This window comes from Cetorhinus maximus, chromosome 2 (genome assembly GCF_964194155.1).
Source record: "Cetorhinus maximus chromosome 2, sCetMax3.hap1.1, whole genome shotgun sequence".
Taxonomy (NCBI): domain Eukaryota; kingdom Metazoa; phylum Chordata; class Chondrichthyes; order Lamniformes; family Cetorhinidae; genus Cetorhinus; species Cetorhinus maximus.
Genome location: NC_135880.1, coordinates 21,499,786 through 21,523,531, shown reverse-complemented (window position 1 = coordinate 21,523,531; position 23,746 = coordinate 21,499,786). Strand labels below are relative to the sequence as shown.

General features: G+C 43.1%; 1 protein-coding gene across 6 annotated transcripts in view; it reads right to left on the bottom strand.

The window, feature by feature from the left end:
* wdr17 (WD repeat domain 17) overlaps positions 1–23,746 on the bottom strand; it is a 114,847-nt gene that overhangs the window by 65,220 nt on the left and 25,881 nt on the right. For all 6 annotated transcript variants that reach the window (XM_078561690.1, XM_078561674.1, XM_078561664.1 and 3 more), the window contains 6 exons: positions 20,946–21,148; positions 18,105–18,254; positions 16,382–16,512; positions 11,651–11,776; positions 5,578–5,733; positions 1,766–1,830 (listed from right to left, as the gene is read on the bottom strand). In XM_078561690.1, coding sequence (XP_078417816.1) covers positions 1,766–1,830; positions 5,578–5,733; positions 11,651–11,776; positions 16,382–16,512; positions 18,105–18,254; positions 20,946–21,148 — 831 coding nt within the window. The remainder of the gene's footprint in view (positions 1–1,765; positions 1,831–5,577; positions 5,734–11,650; positions 11,777–16,381; positions 16,513–18,104; positions 18,255–20,945; positions 21,149–23,746) is intronic.

The following is a 23,746-nucleotide window of genomic DNA, read 5'->3' as shown; positions in this document are numbered from 1 at the left end:
GGGTAAGGGTGGCAGATTTCCTTCCTTGAAGGACATTAGTGAACCAGATATGTTTTTATGATAATCCAGATGTTTCAGGACCATTATTAATTGATTGAATTTAAATTCCCCCAGCTGCTGTGTTGGGTTTTGAACTCATGTCCTCCGAGCCACTGATTACTCGTTTAGTAACATTACCACTGTGCTACCACCCTCCAAATGTATGATCTGCCCCTTCATTCTTTTCCATCTTCTGAACCTAAGTATTTCAGCAATTTGTAGTATCTTGATAAACTTGGATGTGACAGCATGCAGCTTCAATTATTTTTCATGTTCAATAAGTTATTTAATCATTTATTGCTTTGTTGTTTGTGGGATCTTGTTGTGTGCAACGTGGCTGCCTTGTTTACCTACTTTTTTATTCTTTCATGGGATTGGGCCATCACTGGAAAGGCCAGCGTTTGTTGCCCTTCCCTAATTGTCCTTGAACTGAGTGGCTTGCTACACCATTTCAGAGGGCAGCTAAGAGTCAATCGCATTGCTGTGGGTCTGGAGTCACGTGTGGCAGCAGATTTCCTTCCCTGAACCAGGTGGGTTTTTATGACAATCAGCGTGATGGTTTTGTGGTCACCATTACTGAGATGAGCTTTTCAATTCCAGATTTATTAATTGAATTTAAGTTCCATCAGCTGCCGTGGTGGGATTTGAACCCATGACCCAGAACATTAGCCTGGGCGTCTGGATTACTAGTCCAGTGACATTACCACTTTGCCAGCGTCTCACCGATATAACCAAAATGATTGCATTTCCAAAATAATCCCATTGTCACTAAGTGCTTTGGAACATCCTGTGGATATAACTAGGTGCATTATGCATAGATGCAAATTCTTTCATTTCTTTCTTACAAAGAATTTTAGAATAGGGCCTTACATGTTTTAATAATTTGTCTCCCATTATTCTCACCTTGTTGATGTTGGTTTAGTGAAAGGGGCAACTGCTTGAGTAGCTTAAAGACAAGATTGAAAAGAATTACATGTCCAGTTTAGGTACATAACAAGCAGCAAAATCCTGGTCAAAATCCTGGATCTCCCTCCCTAACAGCACAGTAAGTGTACGTACACCACATGGACTGCTGCAGTTCGAGAAGGCAGCTCACCACCAACTTCTCAAGGGCAATTAGGGATGGGCAATAAATGCTGGCCTAGCCAGTGATGCCCACATCCCCGTAAAAAATGGATTAAAAAATAGATAAATATTGATTGTTGACTGCATGCCAACATTGCGACAATGTTCTGTATCTACAGATCTATAATACATTCTGTGCAAGTGGATTTGAGACTACGTTTGTCTGTAAACAAGGATTTCCCATATTTGCACTGTAACATTCATCTTTAAATTGTTTCTGAAGGTGTAGACATTCATCACACACGCATGATCAAGTTACATGTTTTTAGTTCCATAAACGTAAGTTGATGATAGTAATGCTTGCATTTATATGGTGCTTTGTCACATCAAACAGTCTCATTAGAAATGGGGCTATGTCACAGGACCGACCAGAATTTCCTAATGCTTGTGGCGTGCAGTAACTGCTGCTAGGTCAGCAGATATGATGCCAACTCTGAGCTGGCAGTGCCCTACAAGATGAGCTTGAGTAACAAATCTATGTTATTTTGAATGAGGGTGAAATGTTGGCCAAGACACTGGGAGAATAGACCTGTGAGCCAAATGGTCATTCAACAGATTACTTGGAATCATTGCATAACTCCACACAAAAAAAAGTGCTCACCTTTGCATCAGCTTCCTCCAGTATTTCATTGATACCCCTGGTGCCACTGATAGCGCTTTATCCCACTGAAAAACCAATAAAGATTATCTCACTCAGACAGACTCTTCGTTCCTCAAATGTCTCTTATAAATATCACAGCAACCTTGGCACACTGTCACCTATTTCAATTCTGATAACAATGTCAGAGGAAGACAAGATAAAGTACTAGGCTTAGGTGTTGCCATGGCGATTCTGCTCTTTCTACCTTTTAGTTCATCTCCCTGCAAAGAACATTTTATGTATAATTTTAAAATGCCAAGTTATTTTTGGTTGTTTAAATCCTGCTCCACACACACAATATAAAAACACTTTGGACTTTTTGTAATGAGGGTGAATTATCTTTTAATGCAAAGAAGGAATCATTTGCCAGATCTGATCATGAGTAACATGGAAAGTTGTCATCTGTTGCTAGACAGAATATTGATTTTCGTGGCTCCTCCTACCTTCAACCATTGGACCCCATCCCATGCGCTCACCACCTGGCAACTTAGGTTAAAATGGCCTCCTCGCTACTCATTATTGCAAAGCACAATGGATACACAAGAAACTATTCTGTTAAAGGGGGAACTGTTTACATGAAAAACAGTTTGGTCAATCTTTTTTCATTGCTTTACAAGCACATAACAACATGAGTTACCCGGAATTCTGTCATCGCCTCATTATGTGTAAAATGTCAATCTGATAACACTTAAAGGTGCTTGTCAAATACTTTTTCATGAAGACAATGCTTCCTTAATCTAGAATGGTTCTCAAAATTCAGAAAAGGTGACAATTACTTACGCAAAATACAAAGAGATATTGAGGCAGGTTTTCCACACTCTTACCACATAAATTACTTTTTAAACATTTCTTTTGGACATTGACATACACTATGGCCTCTGTTCAAACTATAGTTTTACCACAGCAAATAGTTTGGCCCAGAGACCTTGCATCTTTTAAAGGAAGGGTAGGCAGATGATGATACAAGGCCCATGGAGAGAGAGCACAGCCAAGATGGGCTGAATAACTTCCCTTTTGTGTTGCAAATTATGATGTTTCTATTTCAGTTCGAAAGCTTTAGCAGGGAATGAGTGCCGAGATATCTCACAACAAAAATTCCAACAAAACCACACATTATAGTCATTTTTCAAGGCTCTTTGTTGAAAGCAACCTTGCAAGGGCAGGTCACAGAATTAGGGTTGATATTTTATAGGCCTATCCTCAACCACACTCCCAAACAACAAAGCTCAACACTGGCAGCGAAGATTCATAAATAAAGATCACAAGAAATGGGAGCAGGAGTAGGCTATTCGGTCCATCGAGCCTGTTCTATCATTTGATAAGGTCACATCGGTTCTGATTGTGGCCTGAACTCCACTTTCCTGCCCAGCCCCCACAACCCTTGACTTCTTTGTCAATCAAAAATCTGTCTAACTCAGCCTTGAATATATTCAATGACCCTGCCTCCACGGCTCTCTGTGGAAGAGGATTCCAAAGTCTAATGGCGCTCTGACAGAAGGGATTCCTCCTCATCTGTATTAAATGGGAAGCACCTTATTTTTGAATTGTGCCATCTAGCTGAGCCCTTATTTCCCAGGCAGAGGGAGTTGTGTGTAACTTGTCATGTCCCTTTAAGGTCTCAAGGTATAATTATGCACGCTAAGATCATTTAAAGGGCAGGTCTTCTTAAACACTGCCCAAGGCCAATTAGAGGCTGTTTTACTTAGCTTGTTAGAATCTCCTGTGGTGACTGGCACAAAGCTTTCTTCAGCCATACATCCAACATATTGTGACTTTCCACAGTTACTCTCGGCATTTGCAAGTCTGTAACATGCTCATGTCACTGGGCTATTTTTGTGACAAAAGACATCTTAGCATAGACATGTCCTTTGCCTGACTCATCCCCTCTCAGGAGAGTGCATGGGCTGCCTTTAGTCTGGCTCCTACTATTTGACCTACCTGGCTTGGGTCGTCCTAACAGGACTTGTACCCCTGCCAGCATAGCTCTCGGGGTCATGGGAGCCTAACTTGAGTACTGCTGAAATAAAGAGACGTGCTGTCGAAGCTTTTTGTCTTGCATTCATCAGGACAGATGCAAGAATGCCAAATTTCAAAGGGAATAACAATTTATACTGCTTGAGAAAAGGAGTGCCGATTGGTTGGCAAGTTGGCTTTGATTGATCGGCAAGTCGGCTTTGATTGGTCGAGATGTTGCCAAGGCGAATGCACCAGGGAGCTATTGTTCCCCCATACTTCTGTTTATAAATAAAATGTGCAATTTCTAGGCATATTCCCTTTGCCTGCAGAGGACAGGTCCCTGTATATGAACATAAGTAGTTTTTAGCAAGTGTAAGTGAGCAACATCGTGAGCCTGACCTGTTCTCTGCAGGCAAAAGGAATATGCCCAGAAATTGCATATTTTTTTTATAAACAAAAGTATGAGGGACAGTAGCTTCCAGGTGCATTCGCCATGACAACATCTCGACCAATCAGAGTTGACTTGCCAACCAATTAGCACCCCTTTTAAAAAGCAGTGTAAATTGTTGTTCCCTTTGAAATTTGGCATTTTTGTGTCTATCCTGATGAGTGCAAGACGAAAAGTTGTGAAAGCCTGTCTCTTTTTTCAGCAATACTCAAGATCCGTGCTATCGAATGGCTATTTGCAGCCTACCTTCCATATCAAGATGCAATCCACAGGGAAAGTTGTGGGAAGGCTGTGGGATGGCAACAGAAGGGAATGTCTGGAAATCTTTCTTCCTTTTTTTAAAAAAAAAATACTTCTCTCAAAGTTTTTTTGCACCTGTCACGAAAGTGTGAAGTCTGAAGAGTGATGGACAGAATCTATTTTTTGAATGTGCGTAGGAGCTCTCCCCTTATGAAAATACTCCTATTCTGTTTTGCTGTGGTCTATGTTGTTATATTGGCTCCTGTGGCTATTCTTTATGCCTGAACCAAGACAATACATGTGGCATTGCAATTTGATTGTGCCAGGCAGCAATGCCACACCCAGCTATGTCTACATAATCACACTCGCCATCAGCAATGACCTGGCTGATTCTCTCCTCCCCAAGCTCAGGGCAATTTAAACATCTCTCACGCAACCAGCTAGTCGATTGAATCTGGGGCCTGTTGGTATCGGGCTCAGCTGTTTTCTGGTTTTGCCAAATGGACTATCCAGGGGCCAGTTGTTAAGACATTTTTGAGTGAATCAGTAGGCATTGTGGTCAGTAAATGTTGCTCAGGAATAGAGAATAGCCTCACAGCTACTACCGACATGAGCTGCAGTCAGGATAGTTGCAGCATGTGTTCACTTCCAACAGACAGATAGAAGATAGCCTTAACCCCAGTGGAGTTATCCGACTGCACTAAACATGGCTTCAGCATTTAATTGTATTATCTGTGTTAATTGCATTAATGTTATTCAATTAGTGTCAATTTGTGCTAAATGACAGGTGGTTTGTGCATTTGGATCCACAGGGACCAGCACTAACATGGTCCATATTAATTATATTTAAACCCAGCTACCAGAGAAAGAACACATTTATCCTACATCTACTTGAATGAATTTAAACTCAAGTCCCACAGGTGAGAACACTGTATGGTAGAATCTACACAGAGATTTCCTGATCTGCTGAAGATTCAGTGAAAACCATCTAGAAACTGCAAATATAGCCATTTTTCTCGAGTTCTGGTGGGTGATGGAGTGAAGCCATGTGGAAATTTGAGGTGTGCGTGAGTTCTTAAACAACCGTGCCACTCAATTCCTGATCGATTGTCACTGCTAAGGGCTTTACCTCCCCGAGTTCCACCATTAGCTCACAGTATCGCTGGATCTGCCCCAGTCGCAGGTGAATCTCAGCCGCCTCCTTCAGCCTCTCCTCTTTGCTTGGAGCGCCAACTCCACCTCCAAACTTGGACATCTTCACAGTTGTTAACTCTTGAGCTTTAGACTAATCAAAATAAATTTAACTTTAAACAATTCACGTATGATAGTCAATGTTCATCTCGAGGGCAAGGCTAAGAGTAGATATAAATGTAAGAAAGAGTGATGGTTTTATAAAAAAAAGTCACGTTAACTATTTCAAAGGCGATGTTAATTTTTATGTATCGCTAACCGATTCTGAATAACATGCTCGTTTTGTACACTTGGCTCATCATTTCTTCCCTCCATTGAAACATGGCATAAACCCCCTTTGGGTGGGACAACTGAGATGTTGTCCCTTCCCGCCCAACCTCCCCCCCGCCCCCCCACAAAGACGTCCTCAGGCCTACCTTTTGGGACGACTGCAGGAGGTGTTAGATCAAGGATGAGAGTGCACCAGTGGATTATGCATCAGCTTCAGATGACTTAACTGAGAATTGATGTGCTTCAATTAAGAAAAGCAAGAGAAATAAAGGGAAATTGGATGGAATTTATTGCAGCCCGTTGGTTGGGCGGTGGGGGGGGGGTTGGGGGGGGGGTGCGCAGTGGGGTGTGTTGGGTGGGGGTGCTGCGTCAGTGGTGGTATCATCGCTGCTGTGGTTAATTGTAGGAGAGGACCCTGCTCAGACTCCTGGCATTGATAAAATCTCCCTCAATTAAGTCGGAGGGCAGATGGGGATAATGCAAAATTCCCAGACGGCGCCAGTGGCGGGATGTCAATTAGGCTCATTAATGAGCCAATTGGCACCCATTATCCCTGAGCGCACTGCAAGCTAGTGGTGGGTCAGATATTAAATGGGTTCCTGTGCCTCCTGAAGGCCACCCAGCCAACCGGAGGGTGTCTCTCATTATCAGGCACTTGGTACCCGATCGAGGGAACCAATAAAAGCCGCTCCTGTTCCCTTGCCTCTGAAACACCTCATTTCACACTTACTCACTCGCCTTTGGCCTGGGGTCCCTCGGCGATCCTGCGGTGCTGGTGGGTGCATTTCTGGCAGCTGCCACTGCTCCCAGTGGCGCTAATGGCAATGAGAAGCTGCCGGCCTCTGATTTCCGCTGCCAAGGTCCTAAATCCGGGGAATCCCGCTGGCCACTTAAGTGCCCGAAGGGCATTTAATACTGTGGAGCTTCCTCCTCGGAACTGACAGAGGTACCTCGCCCAGTTCTGCAGTCGGTGGGTGGGGCCCCATCCAGCCGATTAAATCCCGTCCGTTGTTTCCAATCGCTGAAGGGTCAATAACGCGAGGGCACAGAGTTGAGGTGACTGGCAAAAGGGCCAGAGGTAACGTGAGGTAAACCTCTCTACGTGACAAGTGGTGAGGATTTGGAATACATTATCTGACATTGATATGGTGGATGCTGATTCAATAGTTCCTTCAAAAGGGAACAAACACTTGAAGGAGAAAAATACTGCAGGGAAACAGGGAAAGGACCCGCGAGCAGGAGCAACTGGGTTGCTCTTAAAAAGAGCCAGCACAGACTCAATGGGCTGAATGGTCTCCTCCTTTTCTAGGATTCTAGCAAATTCTTGCACTCCACTCGATATTCCATTTGGACGTGACTGCAAACTTGCATCAATGAAAACTTTGGGTAATCACCCATGTTTTGCCAAAGTTGTGCACTTCATTAGGATCCTTGCTATATATATATATTCGATATATTCTCTTATTCTTTTCCTGACTCAAATTCAGAATTAAGGGTACAGTAGTGCAGCGGTTACGTTCCTGGACAAATAAGCCAGAGAACATGGAGTGAAATTCCACCATGGCAATTTTTGGGAGTTTTGATTCAGTTTAAAAAGTATCAAAAAGTGAAAAAGAAAGATAGTATCAGTAAAAGTGACAATGAAGTTACAGGTTGAGTATCCTTTATCCGAAACCCCCGGGGCCAATTGTATTTCGGATTTCAGATAATTTCCGTTTTCGGGTATCGCATATAAACTTACATTACAATAGCCTAAGCCTAGGCTAGCTATAGCCTAAAGTAAAGCAAATGGCTAGAAAAGTAGGTTGTGTCACTGAATAATAAATACAGAGTACCTGTAATAAGTTCCTTTGACACATTCACTACAAAAAGTGCGAGTGCTGACAAACAACTAGACTTCCTGAGCTAAAGGTCGATGAGGTTAAAAAAGTGTGTGGTTTTGGATGCTTTCGTTTTTCTGTTTTCAGATAAAGGATACTCGACCTGTAACCAATTTTTTTCCTTAGGTAAGAAAACTAGTTTTCCTTATTCGGTCTGGCTTATATGTGACTTCAGCCCCACACCAACACAGTTGACTCTTAATTGTCCTCTGAAGTGGCCAAGCAAGCTTCTCAATCATATCAAACTGAAACAATACTATACGGACTGCAGCAGTTCAAGAAGGTGGACCAACACCGCTACCACCTTTTCAGTGCAACTAGGGATGTTCATCAAGCGATGTCCTTACCAGCGACACCCAACTCCTGAGAAGGAATTTAAAAATACGTGCTTCAGAACCATCCCGACTTGGAGATATATCGCCGTTCCTTCACTGTCGCTGGGTCAAAATCCTGGAACTCGCTCCTTAACAGCACTATGGGTGTACCTACACCACATGGACTGCAGCGGTTCAAGAAGGCAGCTCACCGCCACCTTCTCAAGGTGCAATTAGGGATGGGCAATACATGCTGGCCTAACCCAGATCCCGTGAATGAATAAAAAAAACCTGACTATTATGTTGCTGAGAACTGTAAAAGGAAACAGCAACTGGTCTGGCTAATTTTTCCAGGAAGTGCACAGAAGATGCGAAATTATGAGTTACGGGGCTGAGATGACCAGCAGTGATATCAGGGTTTAAAATAACTCATTTTCTTTTGATTCATTTACAAGATGTGGTGTCACTAGCAAGGCCAGCATTCGTTGCCCATCCCTAACTGCCCCACAGAAGGTGAAGGTGAGCTACCTTCTTCGGTGCAGTCAAGTGGTTTGCACGGCCATTTCAGAGGGTAGTTAAGAGTCAACCATGTTGCTGTAAGGCTGGAGTCACATATAGGCCAGATAAGGTAAGGACGGTAGATTTGCTTCCCTAAAGGACATTCGTGAACTGGATGGGTTTTTAGGATAATTTAGTAGTTCCACTGTCATCGTTACTGATTCTAACTTCTTATTCCAGGTTTAAAAAATTAATTGAATTTAAATTCCCCAGTTGCCATGGTGGGATTTGAACGCGTGTCTCCACATCATTAGTCCAGTCATTGCCTCACAAGTGTCAGGCAATGACCATCTCCAACAAGGGAGAATCTAACTATCTCCCCTTGACATTCAATAGCATCATCATCGCTGAACCCGCACTATCAACATCTTGGGGAGTTACCAGTGGCCATAAACTTAACTGGACCAGCCATATAAATACCGGCTACAAGAACAGGTCAGACACTGGGAATTCTGCGGTGGGTAATTCACCTCCTGACCCCGCAAAAACTTTCCACAAGGCACAAGCCAGGAGTGTGATGGGATACTCTTCCTTTGCCGGATGAGTGCAGCTCCAATAATACTCAAAAAGCTCAAAACCATCCAGGACAAAGTGGCCTGCTTGAATGGCACCCCATCCACTACCGTAAATATTAATTTCCTACACCACTGGCACACATTGGCAGCACTGTGTACCATCTGTAAGATGCACTGCAGCAACTTACCTTCATCAGAACCTTCCAAACCCACGGCCTCTACCACTTAGAAGAACAAGGGCAGCAAGTGCGTGGGAGCACTGCCATCTACAACTTCCCCTCCAGGTCACTCACCGTTCCTTCACTATTGCTGCATCAAAAACCTGGAACACCCTTCCTAACAGCACCGTGGCTGTACTTATACTAGATGGAGCTGTTGGAATGCTGCCTGCTTGACTTATAGCCTTGGGTTGCTGCGTAACACAATGAAGGCTGTTCATTTTTGTACCAAAAGATCAATTATTTTGAGTGATACCAACATCACTGAGATCTTTGACCCGAGCAATGACATGATCCTTATGGCGTGAGGGGGTGTCTGTTGTAATGAGGCCATGCTGAGCACACCTTGTCAGTAGGTGGATGCCATTTGTTTTGGCTTTTCCCACCCCATTAAAGTTCCCCAGAAGTAAGGTCTCTTCTTCTTTTGGGATCAAGGTCAGAACAGAACTTTTCCTTAACATCTTCATCAGAGTCAAGGGTCTGGGCATAAGCACTGATGACGGTGGCATATTGGTTACGTTTAACTTCTTTAACCTCAGCCTCCTCTTTGCCAAAACTAAACTGACCACCAGAGACGTACAAGATCTACAGTTTATGGATGACTGCAGTGCTGTTGTCCACTTTGCACCAAATTTGCAAGCCAATCTCGATCTCTTCAATTCTTCATACAAGTAACTCGGCCTGTCCTCGAATATGGCCAAAACAAAACTCATATCAACTCTCACCTGGTCAGCCAAATATTCCATCTCCCAGATGTGTTGACGGAGAGACTTTGGAATATGTTGAGCACTTCCCAAACAACAGCAGCTTACGTCTCTCGAAAGGCCTCCACAATTGACAAGGAGATCCAACACAGTTTCAGCTGCACCAGCTCAGCCTTCTACAAACTACGGCAGCGACTGTTTGACAACAAAGACCTCCGCAAGTCAACAAAAGTCCCAGTGTACAGGACAGTTGTAATCACCATACTCCTGTACTGCAATGAAACTTGGATCAGCGATACATGAGAGTGCTAGAGAAATTCTATCAGCAATGCCTGCGCCACACTCTCCAGATTCAACGGGAGGACTGTCAAACAAATTCTCATTTCCTTCCTGAAGCCAGGTCCACAAGCATTCAGGCAAAACTCCTGCAAAATCAACTTTGATGGGCTGGAAACTGTGTCCAGGTGGTCGAAAAGTGTTTCCTCCTCCAGGTCCTGTTTTCTCAATTCTCAAATGGTCAATGTTCCAAGAGAGGACAAAGAAAATGCTTCAAAGACACACTGAAGCTCTCCTTGAAGTGCTGCAGCATTGACATTAATACAGAGTGAAAAAGACATCATTGAGATCTTTGAACTGAACAATGACATAATCCAGAAGTGCCAATGCTTTGAGCTAGAATACCTCCATGTGGTTTTGTATTTGTCTTTTTGGTGTAAGAGAGTGTCTATTATAATGAGGCCATGCTGAGCACACCTTGTCGGCAGTGTGGGACTGGCAGGAGCTCTCTACCAATCATTCGAAATGGCAACAACCTATCCATCAAGCTGCATCACACTTTGAATCCCAATGTCTTAATGGTGAGGTAGAGCGGCGGCGGAGAAGGACAGAAAAGAAAGCAAATCCGGCATTCTGAAGACCACTATCTTGTGGGACATCCTGCCCCATGTTCCCAAAGGTCTGTGGGTCGAGAATTGGCCTGTTCAGTCACATGTAGTCCCACGGCAGAAACTTGTGACCCTAAGTGGATGTCGACCTTGAATTGATGGACAGTGGCCTCCATCACCAATGACCACATGGACTCCGACAGTTTAAGAAGGCAGCTCATTACCATCTTCTCAAGAGCAATTAGGAATGGGCAATAAAAGTTGGCCTAGCCAGAAACACTGACATCCCAAGAACAAATAATAAAATGTAACATAACGACTTTGTTACTGTATGTTCCCAAATGGGAAATTACATCTTAGTTCTCTTGTGAATCTATTTGCTGCCTTTGAAAACACTTTGTGGCATTGTGGCCATAATTTTTTAAGAAAAATAACAGGCAAAGGAATTCAACCTTTTCGCCTGTTCGTTACTTCTAATCGTACAGCATAACATCGAGCCACATATGTCAGTCCTGACCTTGCTGATATTTGAATCACAGTACATTATCCTTTCATTATTTAATTACTTTTACATTGGTCAAATATTTTCCTTTGTGAGCCTATCTTTAATTTGAGATACCAGGTTTAATTTGAAACGGTGTGATAAACCCTCTGCAAACGTTACTTACAGTTTTGAACCTGACCAGATGTTTCATGTGCATTATTCCTTTGCAGTAGTTTTGAGGAAGTAGACTGTCATCCTGGTTTTTTAACACAGCCACCAAGTCCCAGAGATTCTTACTGCCTCCTGGGGGCTAAAAAGTACACAGGCACGTATTTAGATCATTGAACCACTCAAGTTTGTTTCACCATTTAATGAGATCAAGATTGATCTGCGATATCACTCTTCTAACCGCCGAGGCCCCTTATACCTCATTACTTTTGGTTAACAAAAATTTTATCAATCTCAGATTTAAAATTAACGACTGATCTAGCATCAATTGCGTCTCCGGATTGCGGTCCAAATTGCTATCATTTTTGTGTAGGTCCATTTCCTAATTCCGCTCCTGAAAGCTCCAGCTCAAAGTTTTAAACTTTACCACACCCCCCACCCACCACCCCTCTGCAGTCCTAGACTTCCCAGCCAGTGGAAATAGTTTCTCTCTGCTTATCCTCTCTGTCCCTCCTTGATACCTTGAACACTTCAATGAAGTTATCCCTGTGATGGCCTTTGACCCGGAAACAGTGCAGCAGGAGGATTTGTAATTTCTTCAGAATGCCTGTGGAATCTTTAGTTGTGTTTATGAAAGTTTGAAAAGGTCTGTTAAGAATTTACATGAATTGTAAAGGGGTCAGTTGCAATTTTCTTGAATAATAAAAAATAGTGGTTCATGTGATCCAGTGACCCTTGCCCTGGAAATAGTACCAACAGGAAGGAAGTTAAGATGTAAAAGTTGTGTGGTCAGACACAAAGGCAAATTACAGAGGAAGGAGAGTTGTAGCAGTGGGAAGAACAGAGAAGGCACATTTATAAGGTGCTATGTATATGTAATACAGTTGAACAGGTCAGAAAGGTGAAGCCAGGGTTAGAGCAGGGGTTGTAAGTTGGACAATTTTACTTTTTTGCTTCAGGTTTGCCAGAGCTGACTGACTGTTTAATGGCATTTATTAAGGGTTCAGGATGAAGGTGTCTCTGGGGAATCTGCCATCAAGACTGCCATGAACCTAACTAAGGAGGTTCTGCAGGAGGGTGCTGTTCAGGTGAAAATCATCTCTGGGGACTTCAGATGAAATACAGCTGCCTGTGAACATGAGCCGAGGGCCAAATTGATTGAGTGAGAAAGTGAGAGATCCTACGTACTATGTTAGAGAACTTTGGAACTGCACATGGTGCCACATGTCTATGGGGAGTCATGTGGGGGCTTGTGGTTGTGTAAGGTGTATACTTGTGGCATCGACTATTTGAAGTGAAATTTACCTTTTTATTTAGTGTCATATAAAGTATCATTTACCTGTTAACGCTTGTTTAATTTGTGTTAAAATAAAAAATTACAAAAAGTGAAATCTTGTTGGTGATTTCTCCATTTGGGGTTCATTCAATAAATTTGGTTATTTTAGTTTCCAGTTTCCCTACAGGGATCGTAATGCAGCTGAACCTTGTAAATTCTGGGGAATACAACCTTAGTTTGTGTAATCGCTCCATGTAATTTAACCCTCAGAGCCCAGGTTAATTCTTGTAAACCTACACCTATAAGGCTATTGTACCGTTCCTTGTGTGTAGTATTTTCATATCTGGAACGATTACCTGTTACATATTGATCAAAGCACGGAAGGTCTAGTTGAAAATGGAGGACATTATAAGCAATGAAAGCCAAATGTCAAAGAGACCACTAAACAGACTGTTGACCTCTTACCAGCAAATTACAGCAACATGGCTGAAATGTTGTCGCTTAACTTTTCTTGGCTTAAATGAACATACACATTTTGAGGGGAAAAAAAAAGTTGATAGTAACACAGAACCAATCAAATGTTTGCAAATTTCCTAAATACCAACAACAAAAAAAATGGATATAGCAGATATTTTTTTAACTGTATAAAATGTATTTATCTGTCACATACCTTCCAGCTGTTAATGGCCTGTGAGAATTACATTCAGTACTTGGAGGACAAGTTAAATAGAAGCACTGCCAATCCATTGCTAGAAAGCAGCATTTCCTTGTACTGTTTCACTTTGCAGCAGTGGATGGGTTATCCAAATACAGTGATCAGGTACTAATTGTTTTTATTTGTTCTTGGGATGTGGGCATCACTGGCTAGGCCAGCATTTATTGCCCATCCCTAATTGCTCTTGTTCAGGGAGCATTTAGGAGTCACACAGACAGCAGATTTCCTTCCCTAAAGGGTATTAGTGAACCAGATGGGTTTTGTGATAATCGTGGTCATCATCAGGCTTTTAATTCCAGATTTTTATTGAATTTAAATTTCACCATCTGCCATGGTGGGATTCAAACCCAGGTCCCCAGAGCATTACCTTGGGTCTCTAGAGCACTAGTCCAGTGACACTACCACCATGCCACCACCTCCCCAATGTGAGTGGTATTAGTCAATAACAACAATGCAAAGGTAAAACACTGCAGATGTTGGAAGGCTGCAATATAAACAACAAATGCTTGAAAGAATTGACAGGTCTTGCAGCAGCTATAGGGAGAGAAACAGGATGCAAACCGCAAAGTATTTCCAGGAGTTTCTGTTTATATTGAAGCAACTTGCATTTATGTACCACATTTAAGGCAGTAAAACATTAAGGCACTTCAGAGGAGCCTCATCAGACAATTTGACACTGAGGCGCATAAGGCGACATTCGAACAGATCATCAAAAGCTTGGTGAAAGAGGTAGATTTTAAGGAGCGTTTTAAGGGAGGAGAGAGAGGTGTGAAGATGGGGAGGTTTTCGGAGGTAATTTCAGAGCTTAGGGTTCAGGCAGCTGAAGGCATGGTTGCCAATGGTGATGCGAAGGAGATCGGGGGTCTCAAGAGGTGTGTGGGTTTGAAGAAGGTTTTTGTTCTGTAAACTAAAGTTATCTGCATGTTAGGAACATAGGAGCAAGAGTCGGCCATTCGGCCCGTCGAGTCTGGTTTGCCATTCAACTAGATCGTGGTTGATTTTCTACCTCAATGCCATTTTGCCGTGTATTGTAATTACTTGTATACATTTATTTATTACTTGTATACTGAAATGTTCATATTTGTGTAATCCTATCCTATGAATTATGATTACTTGTTTCGTATCATCATCATAAATTGGCTCCTGCTGCTATGATGATTTTTCAATAAACCAATTATCTATCTATCTGCCTATAGAGATAGGAAAGAGTGAGCCCATGGAGGATTTGAAATCAAGGATCAACATTTTAAATTCAAGGTGTTGCTGCATCAGGAGTCAAAGCAGGTTAGAGCTGACGTGTGAATGAAAGTTGGTGTGAGTTACAGTGCGGACAGCAGAGTTTTGGATGAGTTGAAGTATACTGAGGGTGGAAGATGGAAGGCATCTTAAGGGAGGAGAGAGAGGTAAAAAGACAAGGTGGTTCACAGAAGGAATGTCAGAGCTTGGGGTTCAGGCAGCTGAAGGCATGGTCGCTAATCATGTCTGAAGATAACAACAGTATTTACTTACCTTAAATAAAACAAAGCTCTCTATTTAAGTTAAATAAAATGAGCATTAAAGGTCAGGTAAAAGCACTCTTTATCACTGCACTAGGAATCAATCCCACCAATTCAATTGAATTTAATAAAAATCTGGAATTAAAAGTCTGATGATGACCACAAAACAATTGCTGATTGTCATAAAAACCCATCTGGTTCACTAATGTCCTTTAGGGAAGGAAATCTGCCGTCCTTACCTGGTCTGGCCTACATGTGACTCCAGACCTACAGCAATGTGGTTGACTCTTAAATACCCTCTGAACAAGGGCAATTAGGGATGGGCAATAAATGCTGGCCCAGCCAGCGACGCCCACATCCTATGAATGTATGAAAAGAATGTAACTGCTTTTTGTGCACAGACACAATGGATGTCCCACCCTTATCAAGTAACGTCTTTTCAGTCAATGAAAAAAAATGACGATTTTTACACTGGGCCTTCACTATGTTGCTGGGGCAAATGTCCCTTTCCTTGATGCCCTCAGCACATGGGTAAAAGCAGTGAAACAATTGTATTTAAATAGCTTTGTGATTACGTTTAAGACATCCATTTGGATTTCTTCACTCTACTAATTCGGCAGAAGTGTGAAGCTGTTTAAAATAAATACTCTACTAAAGGATTGGAGAGAGGAATTTAGCATTGTAGCAATATTATGTAGGCTCCGCATCAACTTCAGTACTTCGGCAGTAAACTTGGCTGTTGGTGAGTCTGTAATTGCTTCAGAAGGGCACAGCCAGGAGAGACCTCCCTTCAAGAACAACTTCTATTTATATAGCACCCTTATAGTAAAACATCCCAAAGTGCTTCACAGGAGGATTATAAATCAAAGTATGACACTGTGCCAGATAAGAAGATAGATCACCAAAAGCTTGGTGAAAGAAGTAGGTTTTAAGGAATGTCTTAAAGGAGGAAAGCGAGGCAGAGAGGCGGAGAGATTTAGGGAAGGAATTTTAAAACTTGCGGCCTTGGCAGCTGAAGGCACGGTTACCATTAAAATGGGGAATGCACCAGTTGCCAGAATCAGAGGAACGTAGATACCTTGGAGGGTTGTGGGGTTGGAGGGAGTGGCAAGGCCAAAAAGGGATTTGAAAACAAGAATGAGAATTTTAAAATCGAGGTGTTGCTTAACCAGGAGCCAAAGAATTAAAGGTCAAGTCTAACTGCCGAATTAACAATGAGGCACCTTCATGAGCTTTAGTGGTGACGATAAAAGGACTTACTGACAAACATTCAGAGAACCATCTCAGCTTCTTTATCCGCACATTACTTGTGATTTTATCCAGCTCTTGCTTGATATCTCGGGATACTTTCCCACAGAGCAGAGGTGGAGCATCCGATGCCATTGCACGATCTGAAACAGAGAGAGTTAATTTTGGTGTGAATTGGCTCAAGAAGAAGCTCTTTGTACTGCCATTCTCATACAGAACCAACGTGACTGATCGGTCAGAGGGTGATATTAACATATTTGAGAGGACCAAATTTTCAACCCTGTTGAAGAAATAAGTCATTGTGAATGTGAACAAGATAGGTCAGATTTTACTGAAGCAGGTCATCTGTGGCGTGCCCTGCTAGTTAGGCTTCATTGTGCATACTGTGTAGCTAGCATTTGAGGGACCTTAACCCAAAAGGTGTCATTGGCTGACACCTTCAAATCTTCCAGTTTAGGTAAAAGGTCATCCACGTGAAATGTTGGACTGAATATTCTGGAGGTGGTGGGGGGGGGGGGGGGGGGGGGGGCGGGGTGTGGGGTTGGGGGGAGGTGGGGTGACAGGGCCCCAACGTCAGGGTCAGGACCATTTGCGGGTCCTGACCCTGATGGTGTCCGAGCCTCGTCTGCCTGCATGATCTTCCCACAGGTAGCCAATTATCTGGCTTCCTATGGAAGCCCCATCCGATTAGCTGATGGGTGCTTCGGAGGTGGGAGGACCGATCAGAGCACCCGAGGGTGTGGGCAGACTGCAGCCCCACAAGGAGAAGTGGGTGCTGCCGATGTAGGTGGGAGACTGCTGGGGAGTCTCCAGTTGAGGTGCCTGCTGAAGACTTAAAGTTGTAAGAAGTAAGTGTGGCATAGCTGTCAAGGCCATCATTCGAAGGCTGTGGCTCAATGATCCTCACATCTCTGGGGTTGGGGCAGGGGGGTATGATTTAAAGGAGGCACCTCCACAGGGCTGGGAAAACACAGCCATTAACTCTGTTTCTCTCTCTCCACAGATGCTGATTGAACTTCTACGTATTTCCAGTACTTTCCGTTTCTGTTACAGGATTTCCAGTGGCCAGTGTTTTGCTTTTGTTTTAAAAGATAGTGGCTGACACTTTCTGTTTCTGTGCTCTCGTTAGTTCATCAGCGTCCATCATGGGTGGGATTACATTTGGCCTGGCTTGCTGTGCGATCACCGGCCTCTGTTGGCTGTCTTTCCTGCAACAGCCACTGCTCCCCACCCACAGTGTCGCAGATGCCAACCAATCACGGTAGGCAGGAACTCCGCCCCCAAGGTCCGGGTCCTGGGGAAAGGCCCACGGGTGACCCTTCAACTGCCTGATTGGCTCAAGATTCCACCCAGTGTGGGAAAGGTGGAGCTGAGGTTGAGGAGCTCAGGCAGAGCAGGTTTGAGGTATCAAATGTCCTGCTCCAACTCTTACTTCTTACAGTCTTATGCAAATCATTTATTGTGAACATATCTTTAGCTCGGATGAAAAAGTGAATCCCCGAATAGGATCCCAGTCAAAATCCCAATTGGATTTAACAGAATTCCAAGTTGCTAGTTTGATGCTGCACTGAGAAAACTTCCATTATCCAAAAAAGAGGTCAGTCAAACAATCCAAGTTTATTTATTTTCTTATGATAGTAAATTGCAGGGCTCAAGGAAGACATGCTCAAGGAGTTTTTTTTTAAATAGGAAGGGTGCAGAGATAAATCGTGATGTAATCAGGTAACATACCTACCTGTGTTCCCAATTATTTCCTCCCACTGTTGGTCAGCCAGAATGTTTATTTGGAGAGGAGAAATCAGAGGTGTTAATGACCACAGCCTCACGGTGGAGTCTCTTGAACATGATGCCATGGTGAAGGGCCTGTTTGGATGACAGGTCAAACCTGGGTAATGGAATTAAGTTCCTGTTATTTACTGCAAAGATTCAAAAAGGCAAGGTTAGAATTTTAAATTCTGAAAACTACAGCTACTATTATCAAATATGCTGCACTCGACAGGCTGAATGGCCTCTTTCTATTCTATGAAAAATAATAATGAGGCAAAAAAAGCACCTGAGTTGTAAAACATTTATCTTGCAGATATCTTGCTATAAACAAAATTAGGTGCGGATTCGATTAGGGGCATGTTGCTTCAAGGTGCATCCTCACAGGTTTGGAGGCTTTAAGTTTGACCCTGCCTCTGCACAGTTTCTGATCTGTACCATCGTCCAGGATAGCGTTGAGCAGAAGTTGGAATTCTGTCTGCTGGCGCTCAGCAAGTTCAGACTGGGTCATCCCAGGAGACTGGCATTATGTGCCCAACCACTGCTAACCAAAGAGATGTGTTGTTCGTTCTCTGGTAATAAAGCATGTACATGCCCCCAAAGTAAAATAGGCAAACAACAACAGCTTGAACTTATATAGCGCTTTTAACCTAATGAAACATCCCAAGGGGCTTTACAGAACCATTATGAAGCAAAATTTGACACTGAGCCATATAACGTAGTATTAGTCAAAGAGGTAGGTTTTAAAGAGTGTCTTAAAGCAGAAAGAGAGGTGGAGAGGTATAGACAAGGAATCCCAGAACTTAGGGTCTAAACAATTGAAGGCACAGCCATCAGTAGTGGAGCGATTATATCGGGGATGCTCAAGAGACCCGAAAAAGGACCTTCAAGTTGTGGGGAAGGGGGGCGGGGGGGGAATGGGGCAAATAAGTACAAAGGTGCATGATAGAGACTGAGAGGTAAAAACCTTCATTTACAAACAAAGTATTGGGAGCATGACAGAAAAAGATGTAAATTGAAAAATGATCCAAGGGGTCACATCAGGCCTAATACCTCTTGGGCCGCAGGTTGAATGAATTATAAGGCCCATGTCCTCAGTTTTGACTGTTCTGGTAAACCACAGCTTCCCTCATGCACTGCACATTGTGATAAAAAAGGTTTTATGCCCCAAAATGATGGGGAAATTCCTCTGGTCTTTACCTACTTTTCATCCATAACGGTGCCTCAGAAACTCAGAAGTTAAGTGGGGAAAGCCTCAAGCAATGTCCGACCCTATCCTTTGCTTTCAGATGTTGATGGACCCACTGTGCATGACCAGCTTTTTGTTAAACCTTTTACATCAGTTCCTTTTCCCATTAAGGCTCTAACCTCTTTTGAATGATAAAGGCCAGAATTGTGGGACTGCACACAGCTGTTTCCAAATCTACACTATTAGCACTATTAAGGGTTTGATAATATCACCGTGGAAATAATGGCTCGAATCATTGAAAGCTAACGGGAGAGGGGTGGTGATAATCAGCACTAGTTACTTAACCCATTCAAAATAAACAGTCAGCAGTGTTCCAGAACATTTTTGATTTTTATGTATATACTTATTATTAATAATTTACTAGGAATCTGACATCAAACAGCAAAAGCCCCTTGTTTTTCATTAGACAAATGGACTCCCGGATTATTTCTCTGGCTGGGAGTATCCCAACTGACTCCTGTCGTCAGTCTTAGATTCATTGAATGAATTTTAAAAATAAATAAACCATTCTTTAAACTAATTCCACAAGCAACATCTTCAGCAAACAAACCGTGGTAATAAATTAAAAATCCCTTTTACGAGCAAACGGTCAGAATCAAACAACTGCAAAAGATAATAAAGGAATTTGAAGAGACAGAGCATTTTCACACTCAGTGTTCAGAAGAAGGACCTTGAGGATCATAAGGATGAAAGATCAAGTAGTTTTTATTCACTAAATGTTCATTAAGTTCTTTATCAAGAAAAGTATCAGTGTCTAGTTTCATACTTCACCTCGGGATTAAGATAACAATAGACTCTAATTGATGTTTCGATGAGATTAATAACACTATCACCTCAAACATAGGACAGAATTCTCCGGTTGGCGAGCGGGGGCGGGGCCTGCTCGCCGACGTGTAACATGACGCGCAGTGACGTTGGGCGGGTGTCCCGACACCACCGCGCATCGTTAAGATTTTCAGGTCGGCGGGCTTGCACGGTCAAAGGCCTATTAAGGCCATTTAAATAGTAATTAATTAAATTATCTGAGCTGCCCGTCCAACCTTAAGGCTGGCGGGGGGGGGGCAGGCGAAGAGCCCAGGCAGCCTTCGCGTTTTTCATGAAACCTCATCCACGAGCGGGATGGGATTTCATGAAGTGTTTTAAAAGTCAATAAAAAATTTTAAAAATAATTCTTTCATATGTCCCAGCTCATGTGACAGTGTTGCATGAGGGGACATGTTTTAAAAGTTTTTATTTCCCTTTATTTAAATTTACACGTGTCAAACCGATCTCCCTGAGGCACCTCCGTGCCTCAGGGGATCTCTGCGCTCTTTCGCGCACATGCGCAAACGAGCACAGGGAACAACTCAGGAACAACCCTCCCGCCCACATAGGGAGGCCCGCCCACGTAAAATGGCAGCACGTCCCCAACCGGGGGCGCCGATCAGGTTAGCGCCCCACCCGCATAACCCCCCCTTCCACCGATGGGGAGAAAATTCAGCCCATAATTTTTCATTCTCATTCCCCATTGCATATTATTATCTTAGATTGAGCTTGCCTATTAAAAGCAAAATGCTCCATTACCATAGACATCGGCACCATGATCGTACACAGTGTCCAGACAAGTTCCATCTCTAGTGTCCCAGACACGAATAGTGTAGTCCCAACTGCCCGATATCAGGAGGTAGGGGACTTCAGTGTTCCACATTAGACCTCGTACTGGTGCTTTGTGTCCACTTAGAACGTTTATACAGGCATCCTGTGTGTAGTCCCATATCCTCACAGTGCTGTCGGAGAAATGCAGTGTGTTTACAACAACTTCGAAACTCAAAAAACTCCCAGAAATTCAAATGTAGCCCTCTTGTCATAAAAGGCATTTCAATGCTGTTAAAAAGGCAATTTGGTTTATAACTAAAGAGAAAGATGCGAATGCTGCAAATCTGAAACGAAAGCAAAACCACGTGGAAATATACAGCAGTTGCCGTAATTTGAAAAGAAAAAAAATAGGTTAACGCTTTCAATGGTTTTTGACAATGGGTCTCTGCCTGAAACAAGAATTTTGGGCTGGATTTTCAATCCGGGAACCAGCTGACACCTGGATTATTTCCAGATCCTGACCCCACATCAACAGGGTTGCCAACTGTGATTAAATATAAATATAACCACACACTTCAGCCATTCATCAGCCACCACATCCATCCTTGTGATGTAATGCTTTCCTACACCAATTGGAAAGCAAAAAGACCTCATTACCCAATTGGATGATGTTTGATTGTCAGCCAAATAGTCTTTTTCAAGAGAAAAGCTCAAGAAAAATGACAAAATAAGAGACTTTTTTTTTTAAATGCCCTGATGATCATTCTCCAGGGTTGCACAGCAGCGTCCTGGAGACTGATTTTCAATTCCTGGAGACTCCGGGCCAATCCTGGTGGGTTGGCAACCCTACGCATCATTGGCCAAAACTCAATTTTTAAATACAAAGACGCTAATTGGGCTGGAGGCGAGTTTGGTGCCGAATGCCGTTGCCAGGTGTGAACTAGTTCTGGAGGGTAACTTTCGAAAGCAGATGGCAGCCATGACTGGGATGGCCGATTCCTCAAGGAATGGAGTAGGCAGGAGAGTAGAGGGCCAAAAGCCTCACGGTCCACCCAAATTTCCAAATGCTCGCTCATCAGGTAATAAAGCCGCTCTGCTCAAACGATGGCAACTTTGTGTTTGACTATCCTTTTCTTTAAGCAAGGTTTTAAGTCAGCAGCCACAATAAATAACAGCTCCCCGCTGTGTCTCCGACAGTTAGGCACTAAAATATCCCAGGTTGCTTGCTCTTCCTGTTCTTACCTTTGAAAATTTAGCTCTGTCCCTCTCCAGCCCCTGAGCAAGTTCTTCAACGAGCTTACCAGCAAGTTAATTGGAGGAATTCGGGTTGTTGGCTCCCCCCAACCCTCCCTTTGAAAATTGCAGCGTGTCCCAGAGGCGTCGGAAGAGTGGCACGCCATCCGAGAGCGCTATTTTCAAAGTGCACCTGCACCAATCTTGCCTCCACAGGCAATCGAACACCCGGCCCCATATCTTTTTCTTTAAAGATCCAGATGGATTTATTGTATGGGTACAGTATTTTCAGTTTTTTTTGCTTCATGACCACTTTGTTTCTGTAACTGCACAATTCTGTCACTGATAGACTTGCAACCAATTAACTGATAGGATCTTCCTAAAGACTTCAGGACAGCCAGGTTTATTTCATTCATGCGTTACTGCAAATGCGAACAAAGATTTCTTCCCTTTTTGTCTCTGGAATGGGCAGCTAAATCTTATTGGTCTAAATACCTTGATCAGCAAACACTTTGGAGGTGAATTTCTGTGGGAGTTCTCTTGAATAATGCTGAAACCTGGAGCAATGAACTGTTTGCACCGATTCTTTCATGGGTTTCCTTGGCTCGTCTACCTAAGTGATGGGGGCAGTCTGCGTTGAGAAGGAATTCAGCGCCTTAGTTTTATCTTATTTCATGTAAAGTCCTTCCCAAACCACAAACTTGCTTGTCACTTCTTTTCTGCCTTCATTTTAATGCATAATTTATCTCCATAACTGAGCATTTTATCCGGAATCTCACCACGAGCAACCCCACAGGAGATCCACCAGTTACAGCTGGTTCTACCATCCATCTACTTTCAGAGACCTCTCATGGTTTAGAAGCCTGGTCTTTAAAACCTTCGGTTAGTGTTCGCATCTTGTTAAACCCTTGTATTGGTCAGTGTCACAGGTCTTGTGGTGCAATGGTAATGTCCCTACCTCTGGGCCAGAAGCTCTGGGTTCAAGTCCCATTTCAGGTACCTGATGACTTTAGAAGGTGTGATCAAGGCTGATATCAACTTCTAAATCCTTCCAACTTGCCTTGATGGCAAGTATTAGAGAGGGAGAGTTTCCTGGTCAGCTGTATTCCAAAAGGCAACAGCAAACAACCACAGTACTTTACCAAGTATAACCATGGGCTAATCTAATGGAAGTGCATGGTTACCAATGCCCTCTCATAAGGCATGGTACCTGAAGGAGGAGGCCTGATCAATATTGATACAGATGCTAACAGCTACAAGAGGCAGGCATTCAGCATCAAGCTTATTTTTAAAAATAAGATTACATAGGATATATGGCACAAAAAGAGGCCATTCGGCCCAACCAGTCGATGCCGGTGTTTAAGTTCCACTCAAGCCTCTTCCCACTTTTCCCCATCTAAACCTGTCAGCGTGTTCCCTTTTCCCTCATTTCCTTGTCTAGCTTCCTCTGAAATGCATTTACACTATTTGTTTCAACCATTCCCTGTGGCAGTGAGTTCCACATTCTCACCACTCTTTGGGTGAAGAAGCACCTTCTGAATTTCCTACTGGATTTC